At 46.8% G+C, this 21609-nt stretch overlaps 1 protein-coding gene across 11 annotated transcripts in view; it reads right to left on the bottom strand.

Annotated features, from left to right (window-relative positions):
- The window catches only part of Prom1 (prominin 1), a 129664-nt gene extending 108463 nt beyond the window's left edge, over window positions 1-21201 (bottom strand). For 10 of the 11 annotated variants that reach the window (XM_077803087.1, XM_077803086.1, XM_077803078.1 and 7 more), the window contains exons 1-2: window positions 20843-21201; window positions 14871-15255 (exon numbers count right to left, since the gene is read on the bottom strand). In XM_077803087.1, the coding sequence (XP_077659213.1) occupies window positions 14871-15072 (202 nt within the window). In that variant the 5' untranslated portion in view covers window positions 15073-15255; window positions 20843-21201. Of the gene's footprint in view, window positions 1-14870; window positions 15366-20842 lie in introns of those variants that run through there. The other variant, XM_077803079.1, reaches the window with a different exon arrangement.
- Between the last annotated feature and the right edge of the window lie 408 nt (window positions 21202-21609).

The following is a 21609-nucleotide window of genomic DNA, read 5'->3' as shown; positions in this document are numbered from 1 at the left end:
CTGGGAGCCTCAGCTGGGGAAGGGCATTACTGCAGAGAGCAGGGGACAGATCTGAAGAACATTGTCCCATTCGGTTTCCATGTGAGCAAAGAGCTCTTCGGGAAGACTGGCCTGCACCACATTGCTGCCATCCATGCTTGGGAGCCCTCACTTCCAAAGTGGGTGAGTTGTCTGCCTAAATGTCAGAGGCAGTCAAATCATTTCTGCTCAGTTTTATTTCTATGCACAAATTCTATGTGAGACGGCTCTTGAGAGAAATGTGATTCATTGCAGGAAGGCATGCACATCCAGGTAGTGGGGTCATTAACACGCGGTAGATGTGGTACATTGAATGCAGCATGTCTGGCTGGCTCCTCTAGAAGCTGCTGTCTGCAGAGTCTCATTAGGCCTAGCTTCCAGGTCAGCCACTTCCAAAGGGATATGAAACACACCCAACCTCCTGCCCCCCAGGCACAATGCCATTAACTTACAATGCAGTTGGAAGAGAACCTTCAATTACGTTTTATTTCATGATTCAGGAACTTAGAGATTCCTGCAGGAGGCAATAAATGCTAAAGAAATTCCAAATTGGAATAAGGTGCATAAGCACCTTTCAGCTCCCAGATTTGACTGAGAAGTTTCTTTTGTGCAGGATTATAAAACAGAAGCCCTGTCCCTGCTCAAGCTGCTTACTGTAAACCAGTCACCCCTCCCTCCCCCGGCCTGTGTGCCGTAGGAGGGGGGATCTCTTTCAATTACCTGGTTCTTTTTAAATTTTAATTCCATTTGATCTGAGCTTTTGGATTCTTTTTATTTTGTTGATTTTTAGGATTTTATGTGTGTTCTAATTGTTATTATATTTATTGCTAGGGGTTTTTATTTTTATTTTTATTCTACCAAGGCTTACAAAGATACATTTAAAATCAAGACAGCATAAACAAGAAAAAGAAGCAAAGATCAGGGACAAGTCCAGGAACCCTGGAAGAACTCAGGAGCCCCACACCAGGAGAGATGCACTCCAAAGGAACTGAAGAAGCAGAGGCGACTCAAGTCTCACACCTCTGCCCAAGCCTTAGGCACTTAAAAAAAAAAAAAAAAAAAAAAGACCCTAATTCATCTGCCACCTGAGATTTTTTATTTGAAAAAAAAATAAATAAATAAAACTTCCCAATAGCAGCCTGGAAACTTTCAGGCCAATTGTCTGGGGAAAAGCTAAGACTAGAAAGAAGTTTGTCTTTCCATGTCATGAGCTGCTACCAAAGGAAAGTCTGAGACACAGTGGACCTCAACCGAGCGCTAAGAGGCCAAGGTCACCTGGCAGTGAGATTCCAGAAAACAGAGGAGGGACAGTGCAGGAGGACCTGACACCAGATCCTCTGGGGACAGGCCAGCTGGACTGGTGAACACACGGCAGACGACTTCAGTGTTGTCAGGTAAACGACTACACCAGCACACACTCAGTCTTCATCACTGCCTTCCAAAAACAGGAGGGCTTGGAGCTTACACGGTTGACGTTGGTCAAGCCAGGTGGAAGGAGCAATGAAAACTGAAATGATAAATGATCATTTTTAAAACACAAGAACACCACGTGGCAGAAAGGAAAAAGCCAGCAATTCAACTGAAAAATAAGCAAGAGCAGGCAGTTTTTTGAAAACAAAGAACAAATGGATCAAAGGACATGAGTCACTTGTGATTAAAGATATAGTTTTACATGTCATTGTTTTCTGGAACCTGTCAGATTGACAATGATTTAAAAAAATCTTAATTATCATGGTTTAAAAAAAAACAGGGTGGGAAAACCAGCATTTCTGTGCATTAACACAGGGAGCACAAATCACTGAACAAACCAGAGAACAAGCTCAAGTGCGTACATCATTTGCTGCACTCCTCCTTTTCCTAAGGACTCCTCACATTAGTTTCACTTGCTGAAGCGTGGGAAGGAAGACATTCAAATGGGTCTTTCCAACAGCATTTGAAATAGTAAAACACTGAAAACAACCCAAATATCCATCAATAAAAAAATCAACTGTGTGATCAAGGAGCACTGAGGAGCAGTGAGCGGAGGAAAACCCTGAAACCATCACTACAGGCCAGCAGTCTTCCTAGTCGTGCAGGGGGACATCCCAGCACAGCTCAGAGGAATGGACCGGGACCCCGGGTTCCAAAGTGGCTAGAAACCAGAAAGGTAACAGTGTGGGGGGGCAGATTCAAAACATGTATGTGGTGAGCACAAAATAAGATGCATTCAGAGGATGAGAGTTTCTGCAGGAAGGGGACCAAGGAAATCCAGAGAGTGGGGCTGGAGACAGTGGATAAAGGAATCCCAAAGCTGTCAATAATGTTTTCTTTCTTTGATTTCAAACAATATGACAGATTCATGAGTACATGATGACACTATGGACTTTTTGTTGTTGGGGGGGGGTAATTTTTCTCCATACTTCTCTGCATTATTTCAAATAAAAAAGAAATGGAATGTGAGTGTAGAATTATGTACCAGATATATTAGGTCTTAAAAACAAGGGCAGGAAAGCATGTCAAAAGTTCCTCTTGGGGAAAAAAAAAAAGTTATAAAACGTTTTATGGATAGATGTTTATTCTCCACAGCCTGGAAAAGAATAGAGCCTGGCACATGTCAGTACTCACTAAGCACCCACTGGGTGGGTGGACGGGGTAGGCAGGGGTGGATGGATGAATGGATGGATGAATGGATGATGATGAATTCATAAAAACTTGTCAGCAATCATTACCTCTGGAGAGTGGAGTGGGTTGTTCTGCTTTTCCTTCTTCATTCTTTAAGTGCTATTTGCTTTTGTTTTTTTCCCAATATGTATGTATGTGTGTGTGTGTATGTGTGTGTATATATATTGCTTTTATATTATAAAATAACCTTAGTTTTCTATTTTAATGATTTGAGAAGGAAAGCAATATATAAAAAGTCCATAGTGTAATCGTCTACTCACTGAGCTCACTTGATTTTAATTCCATTTGATATTTACCCCTCCTCATTTCAGGTATCCCCAGGAGCCCTTTGTCACCCTTGGTCTTGATCACACAAGGTGTTCTCCACATCACAGTTTTTCACAGATATTTAATTATCATAAAGTTTGGGAATCCTGTTGGCTAAAAAAAATTATAAACTTGAATTTTCCCATGGAAGAAAAAGCAGTAGTCTTGGAAATAAATTTCAAGGTCTCTGAATTACAAACAGCCACCAAAAAAATCCATGCACTTTGAATTCTATGAAAAAAAAGGGAGCCCACCCACTGGAACTCCTCCAGAAAGTTGTAAAAAATGTCACTTCAGGATTTGAAGACAGGAGATGCATTCACAGCTGAGGAGGAATGCCAGAAAGAACACCAACTCTGAAAGCAAGGGGAGTAGAGAGTTTACACGCAGCACAGCGAGCTCCGAGCTCCCGCAAGGCTCAGGGTCCTACGGGGATGAGATGTGCACGATACAGAAGATAACACGGGCACTGTCCTGACCCCCGCGGCTCCTATCTCAAGGAAGCACACAGGAAATTCTTGACCTGTGCTGAGTGGATGCAGAAAGAAAGGGTGGTGGGGAAAATGGCGTAGGTCTAATTTCTTAAAAAGCTCAAACTTTCTGAAACAACAGGAATCGATGAGGAAGCAGGCACTGGGTGAAATGCCACAGTGAAATGGTGTGCGGGACCGAGAAGTGGCCGTCAAGACCTCGACACCAGAGGGAGTGGATTTCAAGAGTCAGCAGAGCTCAAGGGAAGCTTTAAAGAAAGGAGAGTGTCAGTGGGCGAGTGGAGGGAGGGCGACAGACAGGCTCCATCTCCAGGTGAGGTCTTCCAGCCCGACACCCAGTGCGGAGCCAAAAGCAGGGCCCAGAAGAATCGGCTAGGAAAACCGCACATCGCTTGACTCACACAAGCAGGGCAGTTTTCCATTTAAGCTAAGTTGAGGCTGAAATGGGCCTCCTTGAGGTGAGAACTGCACAAGGTAGCTGCAGAGAACTGGGCAGAGTCACATGCACTTCTGATCTCTCTTTCTTTTCGGCCCACAGAAGGAAGTCTTCATGAACTAAAGGCATGGGTGATGTGACCGGTGTTGGCATTCATGCAGAGACTCTGATAGCTAAATCCCACTTTCTCAGCCATCTACGTGACCTGTCATTTGTTCCTCCCACAGAACACATGGTCCCAGTGGGGCCATGGTGGTGCATATCTGCAAAGCCAGCTGCTCAGGAGGCTGAGGCGGGAGGATCCCAAGTCCAGAGTCAGCTTGGGCAACTCAGCAGGACCCTGTCTCAGAATTCAAAAAAGAAATTAATCCTTTGAAAAGGGCTGGGGGTGTGGCTTGGTATTAGAGTGCTTGCCTAGCAAGTGTGAGGCCCTGGGTTCCATCCCCAGCACTGGGAGGAATAAAAAAAACAGCAGCTCACTGTCCCTCACCTCCAGGTGACCACTCCCTCAGTTGCCCTTGACTCTCCACAAACTCCAGGTCCCTGGTTCGCTTACCAGCTGAAATAGTTTGCTGTTTTAACAAAGTACCAGGAGCTGGGTGGCTTTTTAAAAAACATAAATCTGTTGTCAAAGCTCTAGAGGCTGGAAGTTTGAGTTCAGGGCGTCACCTGAGTGTGCTCCTTCTGAAGGCTCTGGGGCAGGATGGTGGCCGTGCCATCTTGACCTTCACATGTGTTCTTCCTATGTGTGTCTGTGCTCCAACTTTCCCCGTTTAAAAGGGTACCTTGGGGGCTGGGGATGTGGCTCAAGCGGTAGCGCGCTCGCCTGGCATGCGTGCGGCCCGGGTTCGATCCTCAGCACCACATACAAACAAAGATGTTGTGTCCGCCGAGAACTAAAAAAATAAATATTAAAATTCTCTAAAAAAAAAAATTAAAAGGGTACCTTGGGGCTGGGGTGTGGCTCAGCAGGAGAGCACTTGCCTAGCACATGTGAGACACTGGGTTCAATCCTCAGCACCACAGAAACATAAATAAACAAAATAAAGGTATTGTGTCCATCTACAACTAAAAAAAAAAACTTTTAAATTAAATAAATAAAAGGACACCTGCATGTTGAAGTAAGGGCCCACCCCACTGTAGTGTGACCTCATCTTAACTAAGGGCATCCACAATGGCCCTGTTTCTGAATATCACATTCTGAGACACTGGGGGTTAGGACTTCCACACAAGAACCTGGTCAGGGGCACAGGACTCAAGCCACAAATGCCAGGTTTGCGCCCAAGCCTCTTTCTGCCTCTTTCTATATAAGAAATACAACTGTTGATGTAAAATAATGAACATGCCAATATTACATAAACTGAAGAAATATAACATAGAGAGTGAGCATTAAAAACTAAGTCAAATGCTTTATAAAGACTTAATCAAGGCTTGACATTTGGATGAAATTGTGTGTGAGTAAACTGTTAAGAGTCTGGAGGAAAATAAAAGATGGAAAAATCTAGAACCTATGAATTCCAAATGTGTTTTACTTTTTTACTATACTTCAAAGAAACCAAAACAAAGAAACTAAAAAGTATAAAGGATGCATTTTGAGTGTGATTTATATCAGAAACACTAATTTTGGAACTTCAAACAATTAACTTGTAATAAAAACAAATTTTAAGTGTTGGCCGTACATCAAAAGATTGGTGAATGAAAGTTTTAAAATCCTTACTTAAAAGAACCTTCTTAATTTAGGCGACACTATAATAAGAACAGACATGGAAAGGTCCCATGATATGTTAAGTGAAAAATTCAAGTTACAAAATATGCAAAGTCTCAAAGTTTCAATATTTTTGAAAGCATGTTCCTGAACAGTTTTAAAAGACTGAGCCGTTTAGGAATGAATAAATCTAGACAGTGACCATCAAGCACTGCTAACATCTGAAACAGACACAGCCAGATTATCCATCATCTTCTGATGCAAATGTACAACACCATCTGTAAGCTGTTTTTTCCTCAAATATGAACCCAAATTTGATCTTTATAAGTATAAAGATCATATGCATAGAAAGTATTTACAAGTATAAAGATCATATGCATAATGCATCTCTGGGTTCAACCAACTGTGGATACAAAATACTTGGAAAAAAATTACATCTGGGGCTGGGGATGTGGCTCAAGTGGTAGCGCGCTTGCTTGGCATGCGTGCGGCCCAGGTTTGATCCTCAGCACCACATACAAACAAAGATGTTGTGTCCACCGAAAACTAAAAAATAAATATTAAAAAAAAATTCTCTCTCTCTTAAAAAAAAAATTATATCTGTACCGAACTGAACGTGTCCAGACTTTTTCCTTCTTATTATTACCTAAGTAATATAACAACTATTACAGAGACTTCACGGGGTATCAGGTATTGTAAGTAGTCTAAGGATGTTTTAAAACGTATGGGGAAATGCGTATAGGTTATATGCAAACACAGTGTCATCTTATATAAAGAACTGGAGCATCCTGAGATTTGGGGATCCACGGAGGGTCTGGAAACCAATCCCTCCTGGAGGACGGTGAGGAGAGACTGCACTACTTCACAGGAAATGCAAAGGACAGAGGAACATGATAAGGAACACCACAAAGACGCAATCAGCAAAGTGCAGGCTGTGGGAAACACTGCAGGAAAAGCAACTTGGTTTTTTGACAAATAAATTGCAAGGAAGAAAAGACGTGGAAGGCCACCACAAGAGGGTCCTGCTGGAACTGAGCGACACAGAAACGAAGGCTCATCAGACTCTGCTCTTTCTTTTGCACATGTTTGAAGTTCTCCATGATTTTTTAAGGACTTGATTGGCACATTTTCTTGGGAAAACTGGTCGTATTACTAAGGGTGAAAACCGTGCAATACTCACGCCTAGGTAAGCACTTAACAGAAATGTATACACAGGCTCACCAAAAGGCACCAAAGCACCGGGCATTACGGCCCCAACCAGAAACTCTCACACAGCAGCCCAGTAGGGTGGATACCATCAATTTAGAAACATTCACATAGTAGGATGATATGTAAAAAGAATATTGACAGATACATGTAATAATATAGATGAATCTCATCAATAAAATATTGGTGAAAGAAGCCAGAGCCAAAGAGTGCACATATGCAGGTCCCCAGGAGCAGCTGGGCCATGCCATGCAAGCCAGGGGCTGTCACTTTTGGCATGAGACAGGGGACAGTGACCAGGAAACAAAAGGCGCTCTCCTGGGCGACAGCCTTTCCCTTGGTCTGAATGTGATTCACTTGCACAGTGTCAGCTTACCTGCACCATTCTGTACGCGCATTCTATACTTCAAAAAAATTTAAATATTTTTAAAATTTTTATAAAAATTTAAATATTTTTTAGCCGAAACAAAACAAGAGACTCTGATTCAGTGAGGGATAAAGGGCCCAAGCATCTGGGAGCTGAAAGGCTCCAGGGGATGCAGATGCTGCGGGCCCGAAGGCCACACCTGGAGTGACACTGAGCTAGACTACACCCTGGCAGCAGATGGACAGGAGAATTTCCAGCAGCAGGTTAGTAAACGCATGCCTGCCCCGTGGCTGCTCCAGGTGGCCTTGGTCAGGCTTTTTCAGGAATGCTTGCCTTGTTCTCTGCAGAACCTCATGTGATGTGCCAGAGCGTGCCACCCCACTGCCCACAAACCACCCCTTGGCTCAGACCCTTGACAACCTCCTGGCCACACAGGGCTCCATCCAGGCTGGCCGCTCAGCCTGCTTCACATGGGCAGTGCCCTCTGCCCAGAACGCTCTCTGCTTCTGGAGCCCTCCCACCCACTTCCCAGCTCGACTGAGATGCCGCTTCCTCTCCTCGTGTGGCCTCCTCTGACGCCCCACCATTCATCCCTCAGATGTGCGTGGACCAGCTTGCCCAGGGTCAGAGCCAACTGTGCGTGCCGCCTTCTGAGAGCCAGGACACCGCCAACGCCTTCAGCCGAAAGGCACCTGACTCGCAGCAGGAGCAGCTCACCAGTTATCCACAGAATTGAAGTCAGACAGGTTCAACCTGGTTGCAGTCCTTTTCTAGAAATGTGATCTGGGCCACGTGGTTTAAAATCTGTGAGCTGCGTAGGGCTACTGAGAGAACTAAGGAAGAACATCACGGGTTGTGGGCTGAGTGGTGGCCCCTGAAATGATATATGCTTATATGCAGGAAGGAACCTGTGAACTGGCCTTACTTAGAGAAGGGGGGTCTTTGTAGATGTGAGTTGAGTCTTGAGATGACATCATCCTGGACTTGGTGGGGCCCCAAATCCCACAGCAGATGTCCTTGGAAAGGAAAAGAGGGATTTGGGCCAGAGACCCAGAAGACAGCCATGTGAAGCTAGACAGATGGCAGTGAGCCTGCCACAGGCCAAGGGACAGTTAGAGCCATCAGAGTCTGGAGGACACAGGAACCATTCTTCAGAGGGTATGACACCCTGCCCACACCTTGATTCTAGACTTCTGGCTTCCCGCTGGGAGAGAATGTATCTGTGCTGGTTTAAGCTACCCAGTTTGTGATAACATGTCATTGCCCTAATACAGAATCAATGAAAGTGAGGGTCAGATAAACACATCTCCCCTCCATGTTCACCAAAGCCTGATATTTAAAAGCTTTTAATAAGCACGGGTTTATATATTCACATTTTATTTGAAAACACACAGCATTTCTATCAAGCACTATTGTGCCTTGTGAATATTAATTACTTACATATTACAATGACCTAAAAAGCAGGTATAATTATTAACAATTTCAATCTTAAAGAGGGAGAACTAAGGAACAGACAAGATTAAGTAATTTGCCCAACATCACAGAGCTAGTAAAAGAAGCAAGGATCCAAACCCAGGCAGTGGTTACAGGACACAAGTTCTTCGCTACCACAAAGCACCTGGGGCCCTTTCCTGAATCTGGACCTCAGTCCAGCAGAGGGTATATGGCAGGCCTGTCATGGCCATTTCCCCTGGTGATGTCCATCCTACTGGGCAGCTAGGAGCTGGTGCCACGCTGTAGAGACCACATTTCCCAGCCGCTTCTCCAAGCACAGATGTGAAGATGTGAATTCTGCCCAGTCCCCGGGAAAGGTGAGGTGCCCACCACTCTGGCTTCACCCCGCAGCTGCTAGGGTGGCCCCACTTTATTGTTGCTTCATCTCCAATTTCTTGCGCCCATGGGAAGGCCTCATCATGGTGGGGACAGCAGGGTAGGAAGGTGTCTTTCTAGAGGCATTCCGGCTGGGCCCAGCTGGCCTGTTATTTACTTAAGGAAAGACAGGACCACTCGTCAGGGCTTCTTTGTAGACAAGGAAGTGAAACAATAGTTGTCAGGGCAAGTTTTTCACTTGCGCTTCAAAGGCCGTCCTGTGAAACTGGAGACGCTCACAGAGGCGGGCTGGAGCGCCCGCTATCATCCCTGTCCACCCCCACACACACACTCACACAGGTCCCTGGCAACAGACAGACACAATCTGGACAGCAGGCCTCCCCCTCTGTGGAGCCAACAGGACAGCACTCAGGGAAAAGCCCAAGCTTGGGGGTTCCAGGACCTTGGGTTCAAACCTGGGCACCGTCTCTTGGCTATCAGCATGAGTGACCTTGGGGCACTCCCTCAACCTCTGTGAGTCTCACTTTATCAGCAAAATAAATCAGCAGAAATTATGAGTCTAGACCTTACAGTCGGCTCAGCCCTGACTACCTCACTTGAAGTACCTGGGCAGGTCCCAGCCTTAGCTTCCTCTTCTGTAAATGGGTACAAACAGGACCTCGTCCACAGAGGGGTTGACTTGTCTAAATTCCTTGAAGTGTCCCAGTGATAAGATAGGTAGGTGGACTGATAGGGAAGATAGGTGGACTGAAGGCGACCGAGATGGGGAAGCGACCGAGATGGGGAAGGAGCAGCAGTGCCTATGAGCTCTTTCCCTCTATGACCTTATTTATGGCAGGGTCCAATGCCAACATGAGTCACATGGTCTCTAGGGAACAATGCTGGCTTTGTGTGACTTAGGTAAGAACACACAGGTGTGGGGGCCCAGGGCTGCATGAACATTGGCACCGACACTCTGTTGGGCTGTCCACCAAGGTTTGCCTTTACTGCAGGTTTCTCCTTTGCCACTGATGCCATGGTGGCATGGTGCCATGGTGGCAGGTGGCAAGTGGTAGGTGAGCCAGGCCCACACAGCACCATCCTGGCCACAGCCACTCAATGGGCTCACAGTTGGCAATTGGCCCTGGGGTCCAGAGGCCATCCCTGGGGAATGAAGAATTGGGACAAGAAGAGAAAGAACTCTTGGCCACTCTCTACAATGCAATGTCCACCACAAGGACAGTGGCAGAGGGGGAACCAGATGGGAAGGGGTGGGGAGGAGGTGCCAAGCGTGGACATGCTCAGAGGAGCCAAGATGGACAGCGGAAGGATCCTGAGCGCGAGGCGCAGTCCTGTGGCTCCTACCTCACTGAGCACCAGGAGGCACCTGGAGTTCTGAAGATAAACTCCCTGTTTTGGTCAACCTAGTGAGTAAGTTTCCCCACCTGCAACTGAGCAGCTACTACAACACCCTGGCAGCAGCCCCAACTCCCCAAGTACCCCGACTTCCCCCCTGGTACCTCTATCTCAACCCTATTCTCCGAGCAAATCAGATCAGCCGAAAATGCTTTTAGAAATAGGTCAACCATCCAAAGAGCTCGTTTAAAAAATATACCGAAGCAATGTAGAGAACCATTTCAGACAATTTATAAAACTAAAAGCAGATGAGTGTTTTTCCTTTGCTTGCTTCACTAGAGCAGCTCAGATCTGGTTCTTAGGCCAAATTCATCCCAGCCACATAAAACCAAAAGAGGTACTTAACGACCCCATCAGGTTTGTACATTCTTTTTAATGTGCAAAATTTACTATTTTCCCTACCAACTAATGGTTATTTGGGTTCTTTCTTTTTTCTAAACTTTTTCTTTGCTTGCTTTCTTGTTCTCTTCTTTAACTCGTGGGGGTTTTGTTGCTGCTCTACCATTCAGCCACATCCCCGGTCCTGCCCGTGGTTAGTTTTAAAAGCATCACAGTAAAATGGAAGGAAAACAAGGGAGATATGGGTTATGGGAAGGATAACTGGTCCTGGGGGCTAGGGTTTCTCTGGCTGCCACTTGCTACTGGCACACCCTGAATGTGTAATGTCTTTCTCAGTTTTCACATCCGTAAAGGGGAGGATAATAAGTAGAAATAGCAACCCTACCGACCACCATCACCCACCCCCCAGCTGTGGGGAATCCAGGGAGCTGACGCATGGCAAAGCCAGCCTTGACAGGAGGCTTGGGACAGCAAAAAGGAAAAAAGAAATGGACAAACCAAGAGCCTGCTGGACAGACAGCGCAGCGCAGTGCAGATCACTCAGGGCACGGGCATCGCACTGTCTTCTCTGCCTGGTTCTGCTCCCATGGGGGCGCTCAGGAGACCCTCCAACCAGAAGTAACAAAAGTGCATCCAATGGGGCCATTCCATGAGGAACGTTCCTGGGACAGCGATGTGGTCGGTTTCGGGATCCTTCCTGGAGACACCTTCTCATTCCTACACACGGCTCTCAACCAGTCCTGCTATCTGGCCAACCCTCCCTCTCAAATATTGAAGTCAATAGCAACTATAATCATTGAGCCTATTTCTCTGTGCCTTTCCGGCCAGGTTTTAAACAAAGGCTACACATACAGCAGGCATCTCATTTAAGCCTTGCACAAAGCCAAAGTGGGCTATGGTGATAGTCATACTCCATCCAAGGGAAAAGAGGGTCTGGGGGTGGGAGAACTTGACCAAGACCTCCCAGAAGGCAACAGTAAGAGCCAAGATTTATGCTACAGTTCTTTGGCCATAGATACATACTGTATCCACCTCCCCGTGACCCTCTGCTTTGTTGTGAGTTCACCATCAACCCTCTGAACCATGGCAGGAGCCTCCACCCCCAGTGACCTACCCTAGCAGCTGTCCTCAGGTACCATTCCCAACTCACAGCAAGGATGCTGCAGAAAGCAGGACTTCCCTCATCTTCCTTCCCTCCAGCGCTGGCTGGAGACTGAACCCAGAAGAGCTTTACTTTATGTTTTACAACAGGGGCTCAGTAAGTTGCCCAGGCTGACCTGGAACTGGAGATCCCACCACCTCGGCTTCCCCAGCAGTTAGGATGACAGGTGTGTGCCCCTGCACCTGGCCAGGCTCCCCCTTTTTTTTGCCCCCAGACGGGGGAGTTTTTCATATTTATATCCTCTGGCCAACAATAACTGTTCACAAAGTTTTGCATATAAAATCTTAAGAAAAATCCATGCTGAATTCTTAAAAATTATGAGACGGGGGGGGGGGGCTAGGATTGTGGCTCAGTGATAGAGCACTGGCCTGGCACTTACAAGGCCCTGGGTTCAATCCTCAGCACCACATTAAAAAATAAATAGCAAATTGAAAATTGTATATAAAAAAAATTATGAGATGGGGCCAGGCACAGTGGTGTCCATTTGTAATCCCACCCACTCAGGAGGCAGAGGCAAGAGGATTCCAACTTCAAGACCTTAGAGAGACCCTTTCTCAAAATAAAAAGGATTGGGGTTGTAGCTCAGTGTCCGAGGTCCTGGATTCAATCCCCAGTACTGGGGGGGAAAAAAAGCCCAGATCCAGGGTTGTCCCTTCCTTTCCCAGTCCTCAAGCCACAGTGGAACCTTGCATTCAAAGTACTTTTGTTCTTTCAAATAAAAAAATATACCCATGGGATAGTATCTTCTGTGAAAATATTATATTTACCCCATAGTTTTGTTTTGGTTAATAAACTAAGTTAGTTAAACTGATGAATAAGAAATAAGAATTCCTCTTTTTACTTTTTATGGGGGGGATGCTTTTGCATCTTTGCTTTTGAAGATATCTATAATGCCCATGAAATGCATTTGCCCCAAATGGAAAAATTGTGACTGACTAATATGTGTCCTTCACAACACTGTAAAACCCCTAGTGAACACTTTGAGACCATTATGAAATCCATTAGCTGAGTGAAAGAATATAAACAGCAAGATGGTGGAGAAAAACCAACATTGCAAGGTGTCATTCATTATATTCAATATTAGATTTTTCCCCAAAAAGGTTGTAAGGATGGTCTACTCTGCTCTTCTGCTGAAACTTCTGATAATATTTTGCTCCAAGCTACGAAGTACTGATGAAGGTCAAGGAACAAACCAGGCTAACACCTCAGATTACCTCTGGATTTAAATTCTTCAGGTATTTCCTAGACTAACAATGTTGCTGGAGTTCAGAATCTTCAAATGCATTGCTAATTTTGTTTAAGACTAAAAGATCGCCTCTACTCAGGTCATCTGAAGGAAGATTTTAAATACTGCTTTTCATTGTAAAACATGAGGAAACCTTCCTCTGAAATTCAGAAGAAGCAAAATAGAACAACATATGGAAAGAGATTAAGGGATTAGACAAGTACACGAGGAGCTTTAGACTAAGACATGGGAAGCCTTCTCATCTTTCTGAAGAATCCACTGCAAATTCACATTAAACAACTGAATTCTACACTTGGTACATATATTTTAAAAAGAAGTAAAGCTGGGCATGGTGGCACATACCTGTAATCCCAGTGACTTGGAGGCAGAGGCAAGAGGATTGCAAGTTCAAGGCCAGTCTCAGCAATTTACTGAGGCCCTAAGCAACTTAGTAAGACTCTGTCTCAAAATAAAAAAAACTAAAAAGGGCTGGGGATCTGACTCCGTGGTTAAGTGCCCTTGGGTTTAATTCCCAGTACCATAAAAAAAGAAGTAGAGATGAGAAGCACTCCTAGTTATTTTGTTTATTCGTTCAATGTGACTTGTATTAAGCCTACTAATAAACTAAGAGATGCATTCAAAACAGTGAATTATGTAATCAACAGTAATAAGTTCAACTTATTTCCTACTTTTATCTTTTGAATTTCCAAATTTATAGTCTTTCAAGCAATGAAACGTAAGCAGCATTAGTTTGGGATACTCTTTTATGACAGTAAGAGCTCAGTAAGACTCATTTCTTTGAATTGAAATTTAAACTAACCAAAATACTTCAAGTTCTTTCAAGCTGATAAAAGACAAACATGTAAAAAAAAAAAAACTCAATCAACATGTATTTAGTGAAACTCCTTATACTATTCCCATGATATAAATAAGTGATGAGATGTACCAAAATAAATTCATTCTCCTTCTCTCTCTCTCTCTCTCTCACACACACACACACACACACAGAGTAACTGACCAGTTGAGGAACATAATAAAGGTTGCTATAAATTTTATAATCAATAGCAATATTCAAATCTAGAAGCATGGGATAGACCTAACATGAAGACAATCACAACTTCCAAGTTCTGATGTGTAGGATAAAGCAGAACGAGAAGGCCAAAGTGGACATCTGCACTGTGTACAAAGAATAGCACACTGGGCGTCAAGTTCCACCCCCCTCTCTTATACCCAAACTTAGATCTGAAGCAAACTTAATAAGATAAATAGGTTTGGACAGGTCTGCCCTTTCCTTAAGCAGTGTCAAAATTGCATTTCGCAGTGGGCAGAATTAAATTTGTAAGCACTAACATCGCCAAGAGGAGCCAGGTAGCTATTAACCTCTCAGTTCATGACAGAGAAATTGCATTTTTACCTTGATTTTTACCTTCGGTATGTGCTTTAGAGAAATTCATTGCTCTAAGCAAAGCAAAACAAAATGTAAAAAAGGTAAGGACTTGGAAAACCAACATAGCAATAGAGTTGAATTTCATTTATCCTAATCACACTGCTGCCAACCTAATTAACTGAAGTTCTGTCTCAAAGTTTTTTGCGCCTATGCAAATCAGCCTTTTTTGAAACTCAAGTTTAAAATACTAAATATATTTGATATGAATTGCATTGTCATTAAGAACAATACCATGGTGCATGTGGAGACAAAATCCCACCTTTCCTTGAAGTCGGCACTTACCTTCAGGGAACTCTCCGGGCTGCACTATGTAGATGAATATGCGCACCATTTCGAAGAGAACACTAATGGGCCCGGGACTGTAGGTGTCTTCAGTCTCATATTCGGATGCAGGCAATTCATAATCCAATGCCTCAGAAGTGTTTTCTGAGATGATATTCCCACAAAGCCCCAGCAGCAGCAGTATACCAAACAGGAGGGCCATAGCTAGCAAGATTCCCTGAACATGAGGTAGCTTCTGGAAGCCTTAGGGAAGACAGGTCCTTCCTGTGCAGAGGTGGTCTAGTGGGTCCTGGACCTGCTGAGTCTTCTTCCTGGCAGGGCTGGCTTGCAGCAAGGGACGCAGAAGAGCTTCCTTCAATGGAGTCATTCACTCAAGGCAACATCTCTGGCAATGAAAGAGACAGTAGTAGAGTCACCGACACGGGCCACCTGCCTGCACCAGGAGCTGCTCTGGAGAGGAGACTGCAAAGCTTTAGAGAAAACCCTTCAGCCTAATCCCGGGAGGGTGGAAATCAAACACACAGCTGCTCCAGAGCTGCAGGGGAGGGGCTGGCAGGAACAAGAACTCAGAGAAGGTCCTTCCTTGGGGGTGGGGCTGACTCAGAATACAGACCTTTTCCAAGCTCTACAGATAGGCAGGCACTGAGGGGCCGTGCAATGGTGGAAACTAACATTTACCAAACACTTACTAGATTCCAAATGCTGTTGTGCATGCTTAAGGCATTAGCCCACTTCATGATGAGGATTTTCATAACTCCCCAAAGTCACAGGTGATGATCGCAGGAGCCAGAACTCAAACTCAGCAGTCTGCCTTCAGAGCCCAAGCTCTAGCCAGGACACCAAGACACAGATCCTACAGAGCTCATTGTCCTAGGCTCCAATCAAGGCTCCACAGAGCACCCAGCAATAACTATATGCTCACTTTTCTCCTCCAAGTCTGTGTTTTTCTCCCTGCCTGGAGGTAACTCACTCAGCCTTAAATTCTGCTTATTATTAGACTGATCTTATTTCCAAAGGCCTCTTCTCCATCTTACCCACAATCCAAACCAAAAGGGGGATGACCCCGAGGTCAGGGACCAAACTGTTGGAGATCCTATGACACTACTGTTTGCCTTCCTAAGAAGCTGAGTTATCCTGATGGAAACCTCTGTCCCAGGTCACCAACTCCATGGCTAGGCACAGGAAGGTGAGAGACAGGGCAGAGTCTCCTCGCCCTTGTCCTGGTGGACCTTAGGTTCTTTCCATCCCCAGAATCTAACAGAGCAGGGCACACAGCTGGTGTCCGTATTCAGCATCTGCTGAATATAAGAAATAAACAAATCAACGTAACTGCTTTCCCGTGCCAGGTCACAGGGTGAGGTGAACAGCCCAGAACTCAGAAGTGGAATCTGGCTCACACGTGTGTCTGTGTCTCCCCCTGACCCCCACCCAGGTGTTCTGCAAAACATTGCTGCCATTTTGTAAGCTACATACACATCATACTCGTTAACTTTCAAGATAAGCAAAAGGTGCCCCTAAAATGCACATTGTGAAAAAGGGAAAGGGGAACAATCAAAAGAGAGAGACACATTTTACAAGAATCCAGAGGACCCACTACCTAGATTCCAAGTCAAAGTAAGCTCCAGATGAGAGGTGGATTTCATGAGTTATTTGAATGAAGATACTAATGCAAATCTAATGCATTACACAACTCCAATTTCTTCTGCACAGTGCAACCAACAGCATGACCCTACAGCAAATCGTGGGCTGCTCGGACGCCAAGTGGCTACCAGGAACAAAGGCACTCACCCCACACTTTGCTTTTGGCTCTCCATGACACTCACAATGTGCACAGGACCCAGGCAACATCTCTCGAAGGGTCCCTTCTGAACGTCTCTCTCACACAAACACACAACACTCAAACCTTAGCTGGAGTTTTGCTAAAGAAGTTTAATCCTAGCAGCTGCAAGGATTAAAGGTTCAGCTGCTGAAAAAGGCTCACTTCCTGGTAATACCATTAACCTATAGCCAGAGTCAGAACTGACTAGGGAGAGCTGTGGTTAAGCTCACTGCCAAAGCCCTCCTCGGTGGAAAGGCAGAAATGAAATTCCAGGTGGAGGGAAACACTACAGCTCACCCCTGCAAAGACAGGCAGCCAGCGATCTAGAGGCAACTGGAGCTGCAAGTCCAGATTTCTTTACATCCTGCTCTGAAGTGTAGATCCGTCATTTTAAATTTTAAACTAAATTGTAAGAAAATATTAAAATCTCACAAGAGAAATGCTAGACAATTGAAGAAATTGTCAGGTCAAATGGAGACATTTTTTCACCTTGACTCTAATGGCTGTGCCAAAATAGAAGGTCTGGGTGCTTCCTGATAAACTCCACCTGGTCCCAAGAGCTGCTGAGCTTCTGTATCAGCAACTTCTGTATCAGCATGCAATGGTATTCGCTTAAAATGCAGATGCCACACCTAATTTCTGGATGAGGCCCATTAACCTGATTTTCCATAAAATCTCCTCAGGACTGATTCTTAAGACAACTGAAGTTTGAGAACGATTATGCTCTTGGTTGGATATCACCCATTCCGCTTTCTACAGATACCATGGGCTTCTCAGATACAACCATAGGACACGGATGTGAAGTGTGCTCTCCCAAAGGCCCTTGTCATGTTGCTTTGAATTGGTCTATCCCAGCTGCTGTGCAGGGATCCTGACTTGCTCACGCCTGTAATCTGAGGACCTGGCACACAGTAGGTATTCAGTAAAGGACTGTAAAAATAAAATGGCAGTGGGAAAAACTGACACAAAATGTTCATTTTTACCTTTTTTTTTTTTAAAGTGGTACCAAACATTTACCTATTTGCTGCTTTCTAGCCTCTGAAAGGATGGTCTATCCTACCCGTAGGATTGCCCATGGCCATTTCCTCCAACCCAATCCTCACTGCAGCTCCTCATGCAGAACATTTGGTCTACCATAATGGGAGAGATACCTTTGTTTGGACTCTCAATTTTGCAAGCTCTGGAAATTTCTGCCTCAGGGGCTATCATCTTAAACAGGTACTAATCAACAAGGCCCTCTTACCATTTTCCTGACTTATGGGATACAGATTCCTGGTTTCTACCCCAAACACAATGAATTCATGAGGAGAAGGGGTCCAAAAAGATTGGTTTTAAACAAATACCTCGCATGGTTCTGAGTCTGGAGTCCAAGAACCACATTTCAGCAAACACAGGTTTAAAAAGCAAACAGGGTGAATGAGCAACTTCATTTTCTTTTCTTCATTTGATGGGAACTTCTCAAAATTGTTCTTTTTTTAAAAAAGGGTCCCTGTTTAGGTGTTCATCATGTGGGACGCTCTGGGCAGGATGTGAGGGCTCCCTAACTTCTGGGCCCACCTTTGTGTGTCCTGAGGGAGGAAGCCCTGCCTTTCATTATGAGGCCAACTGAGGTCCCCAAATTGGTCCTGGAGGGGTAAGCCAAGCCGGGCCAATCAGGTGTCTATCCCTGGGCCTGTGCTTGCAGCATACACTGAAGTCACATAGTTTCTAATTAATTCTAGCACCAAAGATGGCAGTGCCAACAGCCATATCCAGCACCATAGCCATACACCAGTCTGGGTCCCTGCCATATCCTGGGCTCCTAGGCCTAGCCAGCCTTCCTGTCCCTCCTTCAAGCCACCCCGTAATCACCATTCCCAGAAGCCCTCTTCTGCAACAATTTCCCAGAGTTCACTTGTATTGGCTTTTGTTGGTGGTGTTGGTGGTTCTAGGGATTGAACCCAGAGGCACTTTACCATTTTAGGACATGCCTAGTCCTTTTTATTTCTATTTTGAGATAGGATCTCATTAAGTTGCTTAGGGGCCTCACTAAATTGCTGAGGCTGGCCTTGAACTTGCAATCCTCCTGCCTGAGCCTCAGAACTAGCTGGGATTTCAAGTGGGCACCAACATGTCAGGCTGCTTACATTGTTTTTAACAAAGCATCCTGATCCTTAACAAAACTCCAGAGCCAGCTCCCGCCCCGCTGAAAAACCTAGTTCCTTCATATTTTAAAACAATACCAACAACATAATACTTGGCGTAAAGTTCTGTTATTTTCAACCTGTGGTTTGATGCACTTATTTACTTCACTGAACTAGAACACAGAGAAATAGTACAGCATGGAAAACATACGGAAGTTCATAAAAAATTTATAGGGCATATCAAGAAAACAAAACTAAAGGGTGCTGCTAAATAGAAAATAGCCGCAAGCTTTTGAGAAAGGGCTGGGTCTCTGGTATCACTCATTAACTGTGACAATGACAGCTGTTTATAGTCTCCAACCTTTGCTTCGTTCATCTGTACAGTGGGAAGCAGCTTGGGTTGCAAGGGACAGTAAAGTCCTGGCCCACAGCCGGGGCGTTCACAAAGCGCTGGTGGGGCTCTGCCATCGAAGCTCTGAGCAAAACTCCACCATGACCCCCAGGCTCATCTTGCCAGAGAAGGCAGCTCCGTGGATACAGAAAGTTTCTCACAAATGAGAAAAGAAAAATATACAACATCATCCAAGTTGAATCGTAGAGAGCTGTTTTTCAAATATTCAATCCCCCAAAAGCAACTTCATTTGTTTCCACCTAACTCGTTGCCTAAGTTGTTTGGAGTCAAGTGTGAGTGAGGGTGGAGGAAGCCGCGAAGGACCACAATCACGCACTTGCTTATCTTAACAAAAGTCGGTAGTTGCCCGCAAGAAGCCCGGCTGCCCTTTCTCCAGCCGGCACCGGACCGGAGGAAGGTCGGTCGGGCTCGCGGAGAAACCTGTAGCTGCAGGAGGCACCGGGCGCGGGTTTCCCGGCCTTCCCTCTAACCCCACTCCAGGCCGGCCTCCCTCCAGCCTCCGCTACCCCTAGACAGGAGCCTCTCCTAAGCTGCGGGACACAAAAGAATGGGCGGCCACGCGGGCGCGGGAAGTCGGGAGCCTCCAGGAACCGGCCGCCGCGCCGCTCCGGGGAGGGGGTTGCCGGAGTAACTTGGCTGCCCCCAGCGCGTCGGCGCCAGTTCCGTTCGGCTGCCTCGCGTGGGCATGGATTGGGGGCGCTCTCGCCAGAGAGCGGGGGATCTGGACCCTTGCCCCTCCGCCCTCGGGCCTGCTCTCAGGGAAACTGATCCTGAACCCCGACTCTCCTGCAGCCGCGGAGCTCTTCGTCTGTCCTTGTTCCCCTTTGTTGTCGCGGTCGGCGCGTTCCGGCAGGGTGCATCCGGAGCACTCCGCTTCTCCATCCCAGGAAAGCCCAAGCTCTCGGAGCTGAGCAACCAGCGGGTCGTGGAGGGTGGAGAGGCGGTGGTGCTCCACCTTGAGGGCGCGTGCGCTCTCCTGTGGCCCCCCCGGGAACCGGTTCCCTTTGCAACCCCAGATCCCCCTCCTACTACGGTCAGTTGCACAGCGCACTCTGCTTGGCAAAACCGAGGAAGGTTGGCCGTTTCCAGGCTCCACCGGAGAGGCTCGGCACCCTGCGTCCCCTGGGCCACCAGCGCTCCCCTAACCGCGGAAAAGTTCCTAAACCCCTGGCGAGCCTCCCCTCGCTCACCACCTCCCCAAGGGCGAGCCTGAGGCCTTCGGGGGCGGGGGGCCTCCCTCGCCATCTCATGCCCTGACACCTGGAGACCCACAATTGCCGGCTCCACTCCAAAGAATAGGAGGAAGACCCCAGCGGCGCCGTGCGACGCCGGCCACCGCGCAGCCGGAAAAGTTTGCGCTCCCTACCCGGTTCTCCCAGAACATCTCGGAACCTCGGGTTGGCGTGGTTCCTGGGCCACCTCCGGTTTCTCGCTGCCCCTCCAGTTCCCTGGTGGCTACCGGGGCTCCAGCCACCTGCTACCGGGGCAGGGAGATGCCCAGAGAGAGATTCTCCTCTCGCCATGGCCTGTCCTTAGTACTTGGGAAAGGGGACCGCTCAGTCCCCCTGCCAGTCCGAAGACCCCTCTCCGGCTCCGGAGGGAGGTCGTAGCTACTCACCACGCGCCGGGGTCCTGCTCCATCTCCGGCTTTCGTCACCGCTGCCGCGGACCTCTCCCTTCACTGCCCCGCTCGCGGGGCCCAGCTCATGAATTATTTAAAACCTGGCTCCGGAGACCACCGGGGTGGATTCCCGAGAGTCCGCCCGGCTGGCCAGCCTTTGGGTCGCTAACGGGTGCAGACCGCCGGGCAGCCGCACCCACGCACGCTGCGGAATGCGGGTGTGGGAAGCCGAGGGTGTCCGCGAGGACCTGTTGCCGCTTCCCCTATGCCCGGGCCAAGAACTGAGCATGGAACCGCCGGGATAGGAATGACTACTTAAACGTACTTAACCGCCGCGGGAGAGCTGAGCGCGTGGCCGGGTGTGTCGGGACCTGGCTCAGTAACTTAAAGATCACTAAGCCTAGGTTTCTGGCCGCACTCTGATTGGACAGTCTGAGCAGCCGGCCACAATGCCCGCGGAAATCCACCTAGACCTGGCCAGCATTTATTTCTTGCTATGGGAGCGGTGCTCAGACCCTCTATGCCCTCCTTTACGCAAGTCAGAGGCCTCTACATGGAGTGCAGCTATCCCTTAAAAATTCCTTGCTTCTCAGATGCCTCTGCTGACTCTGCGGACTGCCTGTCCCCCACTCCCACGCACACACACCCACCACTTTAGACATCGCTGCGTGCTCCAAATGCATTAAAACAAACAATCAAACAAAAAAACTTTAGAGAAAATTGCTAAACAAAACCCAGATCTGGGACTGGGGGTACATAGCTCA

Source organism: Urocitellus parryii, chromosome 10 (genome assembly GCF_045843805.1).
Source record: "Urocitellus parryii isolate mUroPar1 chromosome 10, mUroPar1.hap1, whole genome shotgun sequence".
NCBI lineage: Eukaryota > Metazoa > Chordata > Mammalia > Rodentia > Sciuridae > Urocitellus > Urocitellus parryii.
The sequence above is the reverse complement of the archived record's forward strand: the minus strand, read 5'-3'. Positions and strand labels throughout refer to the sequence as shown.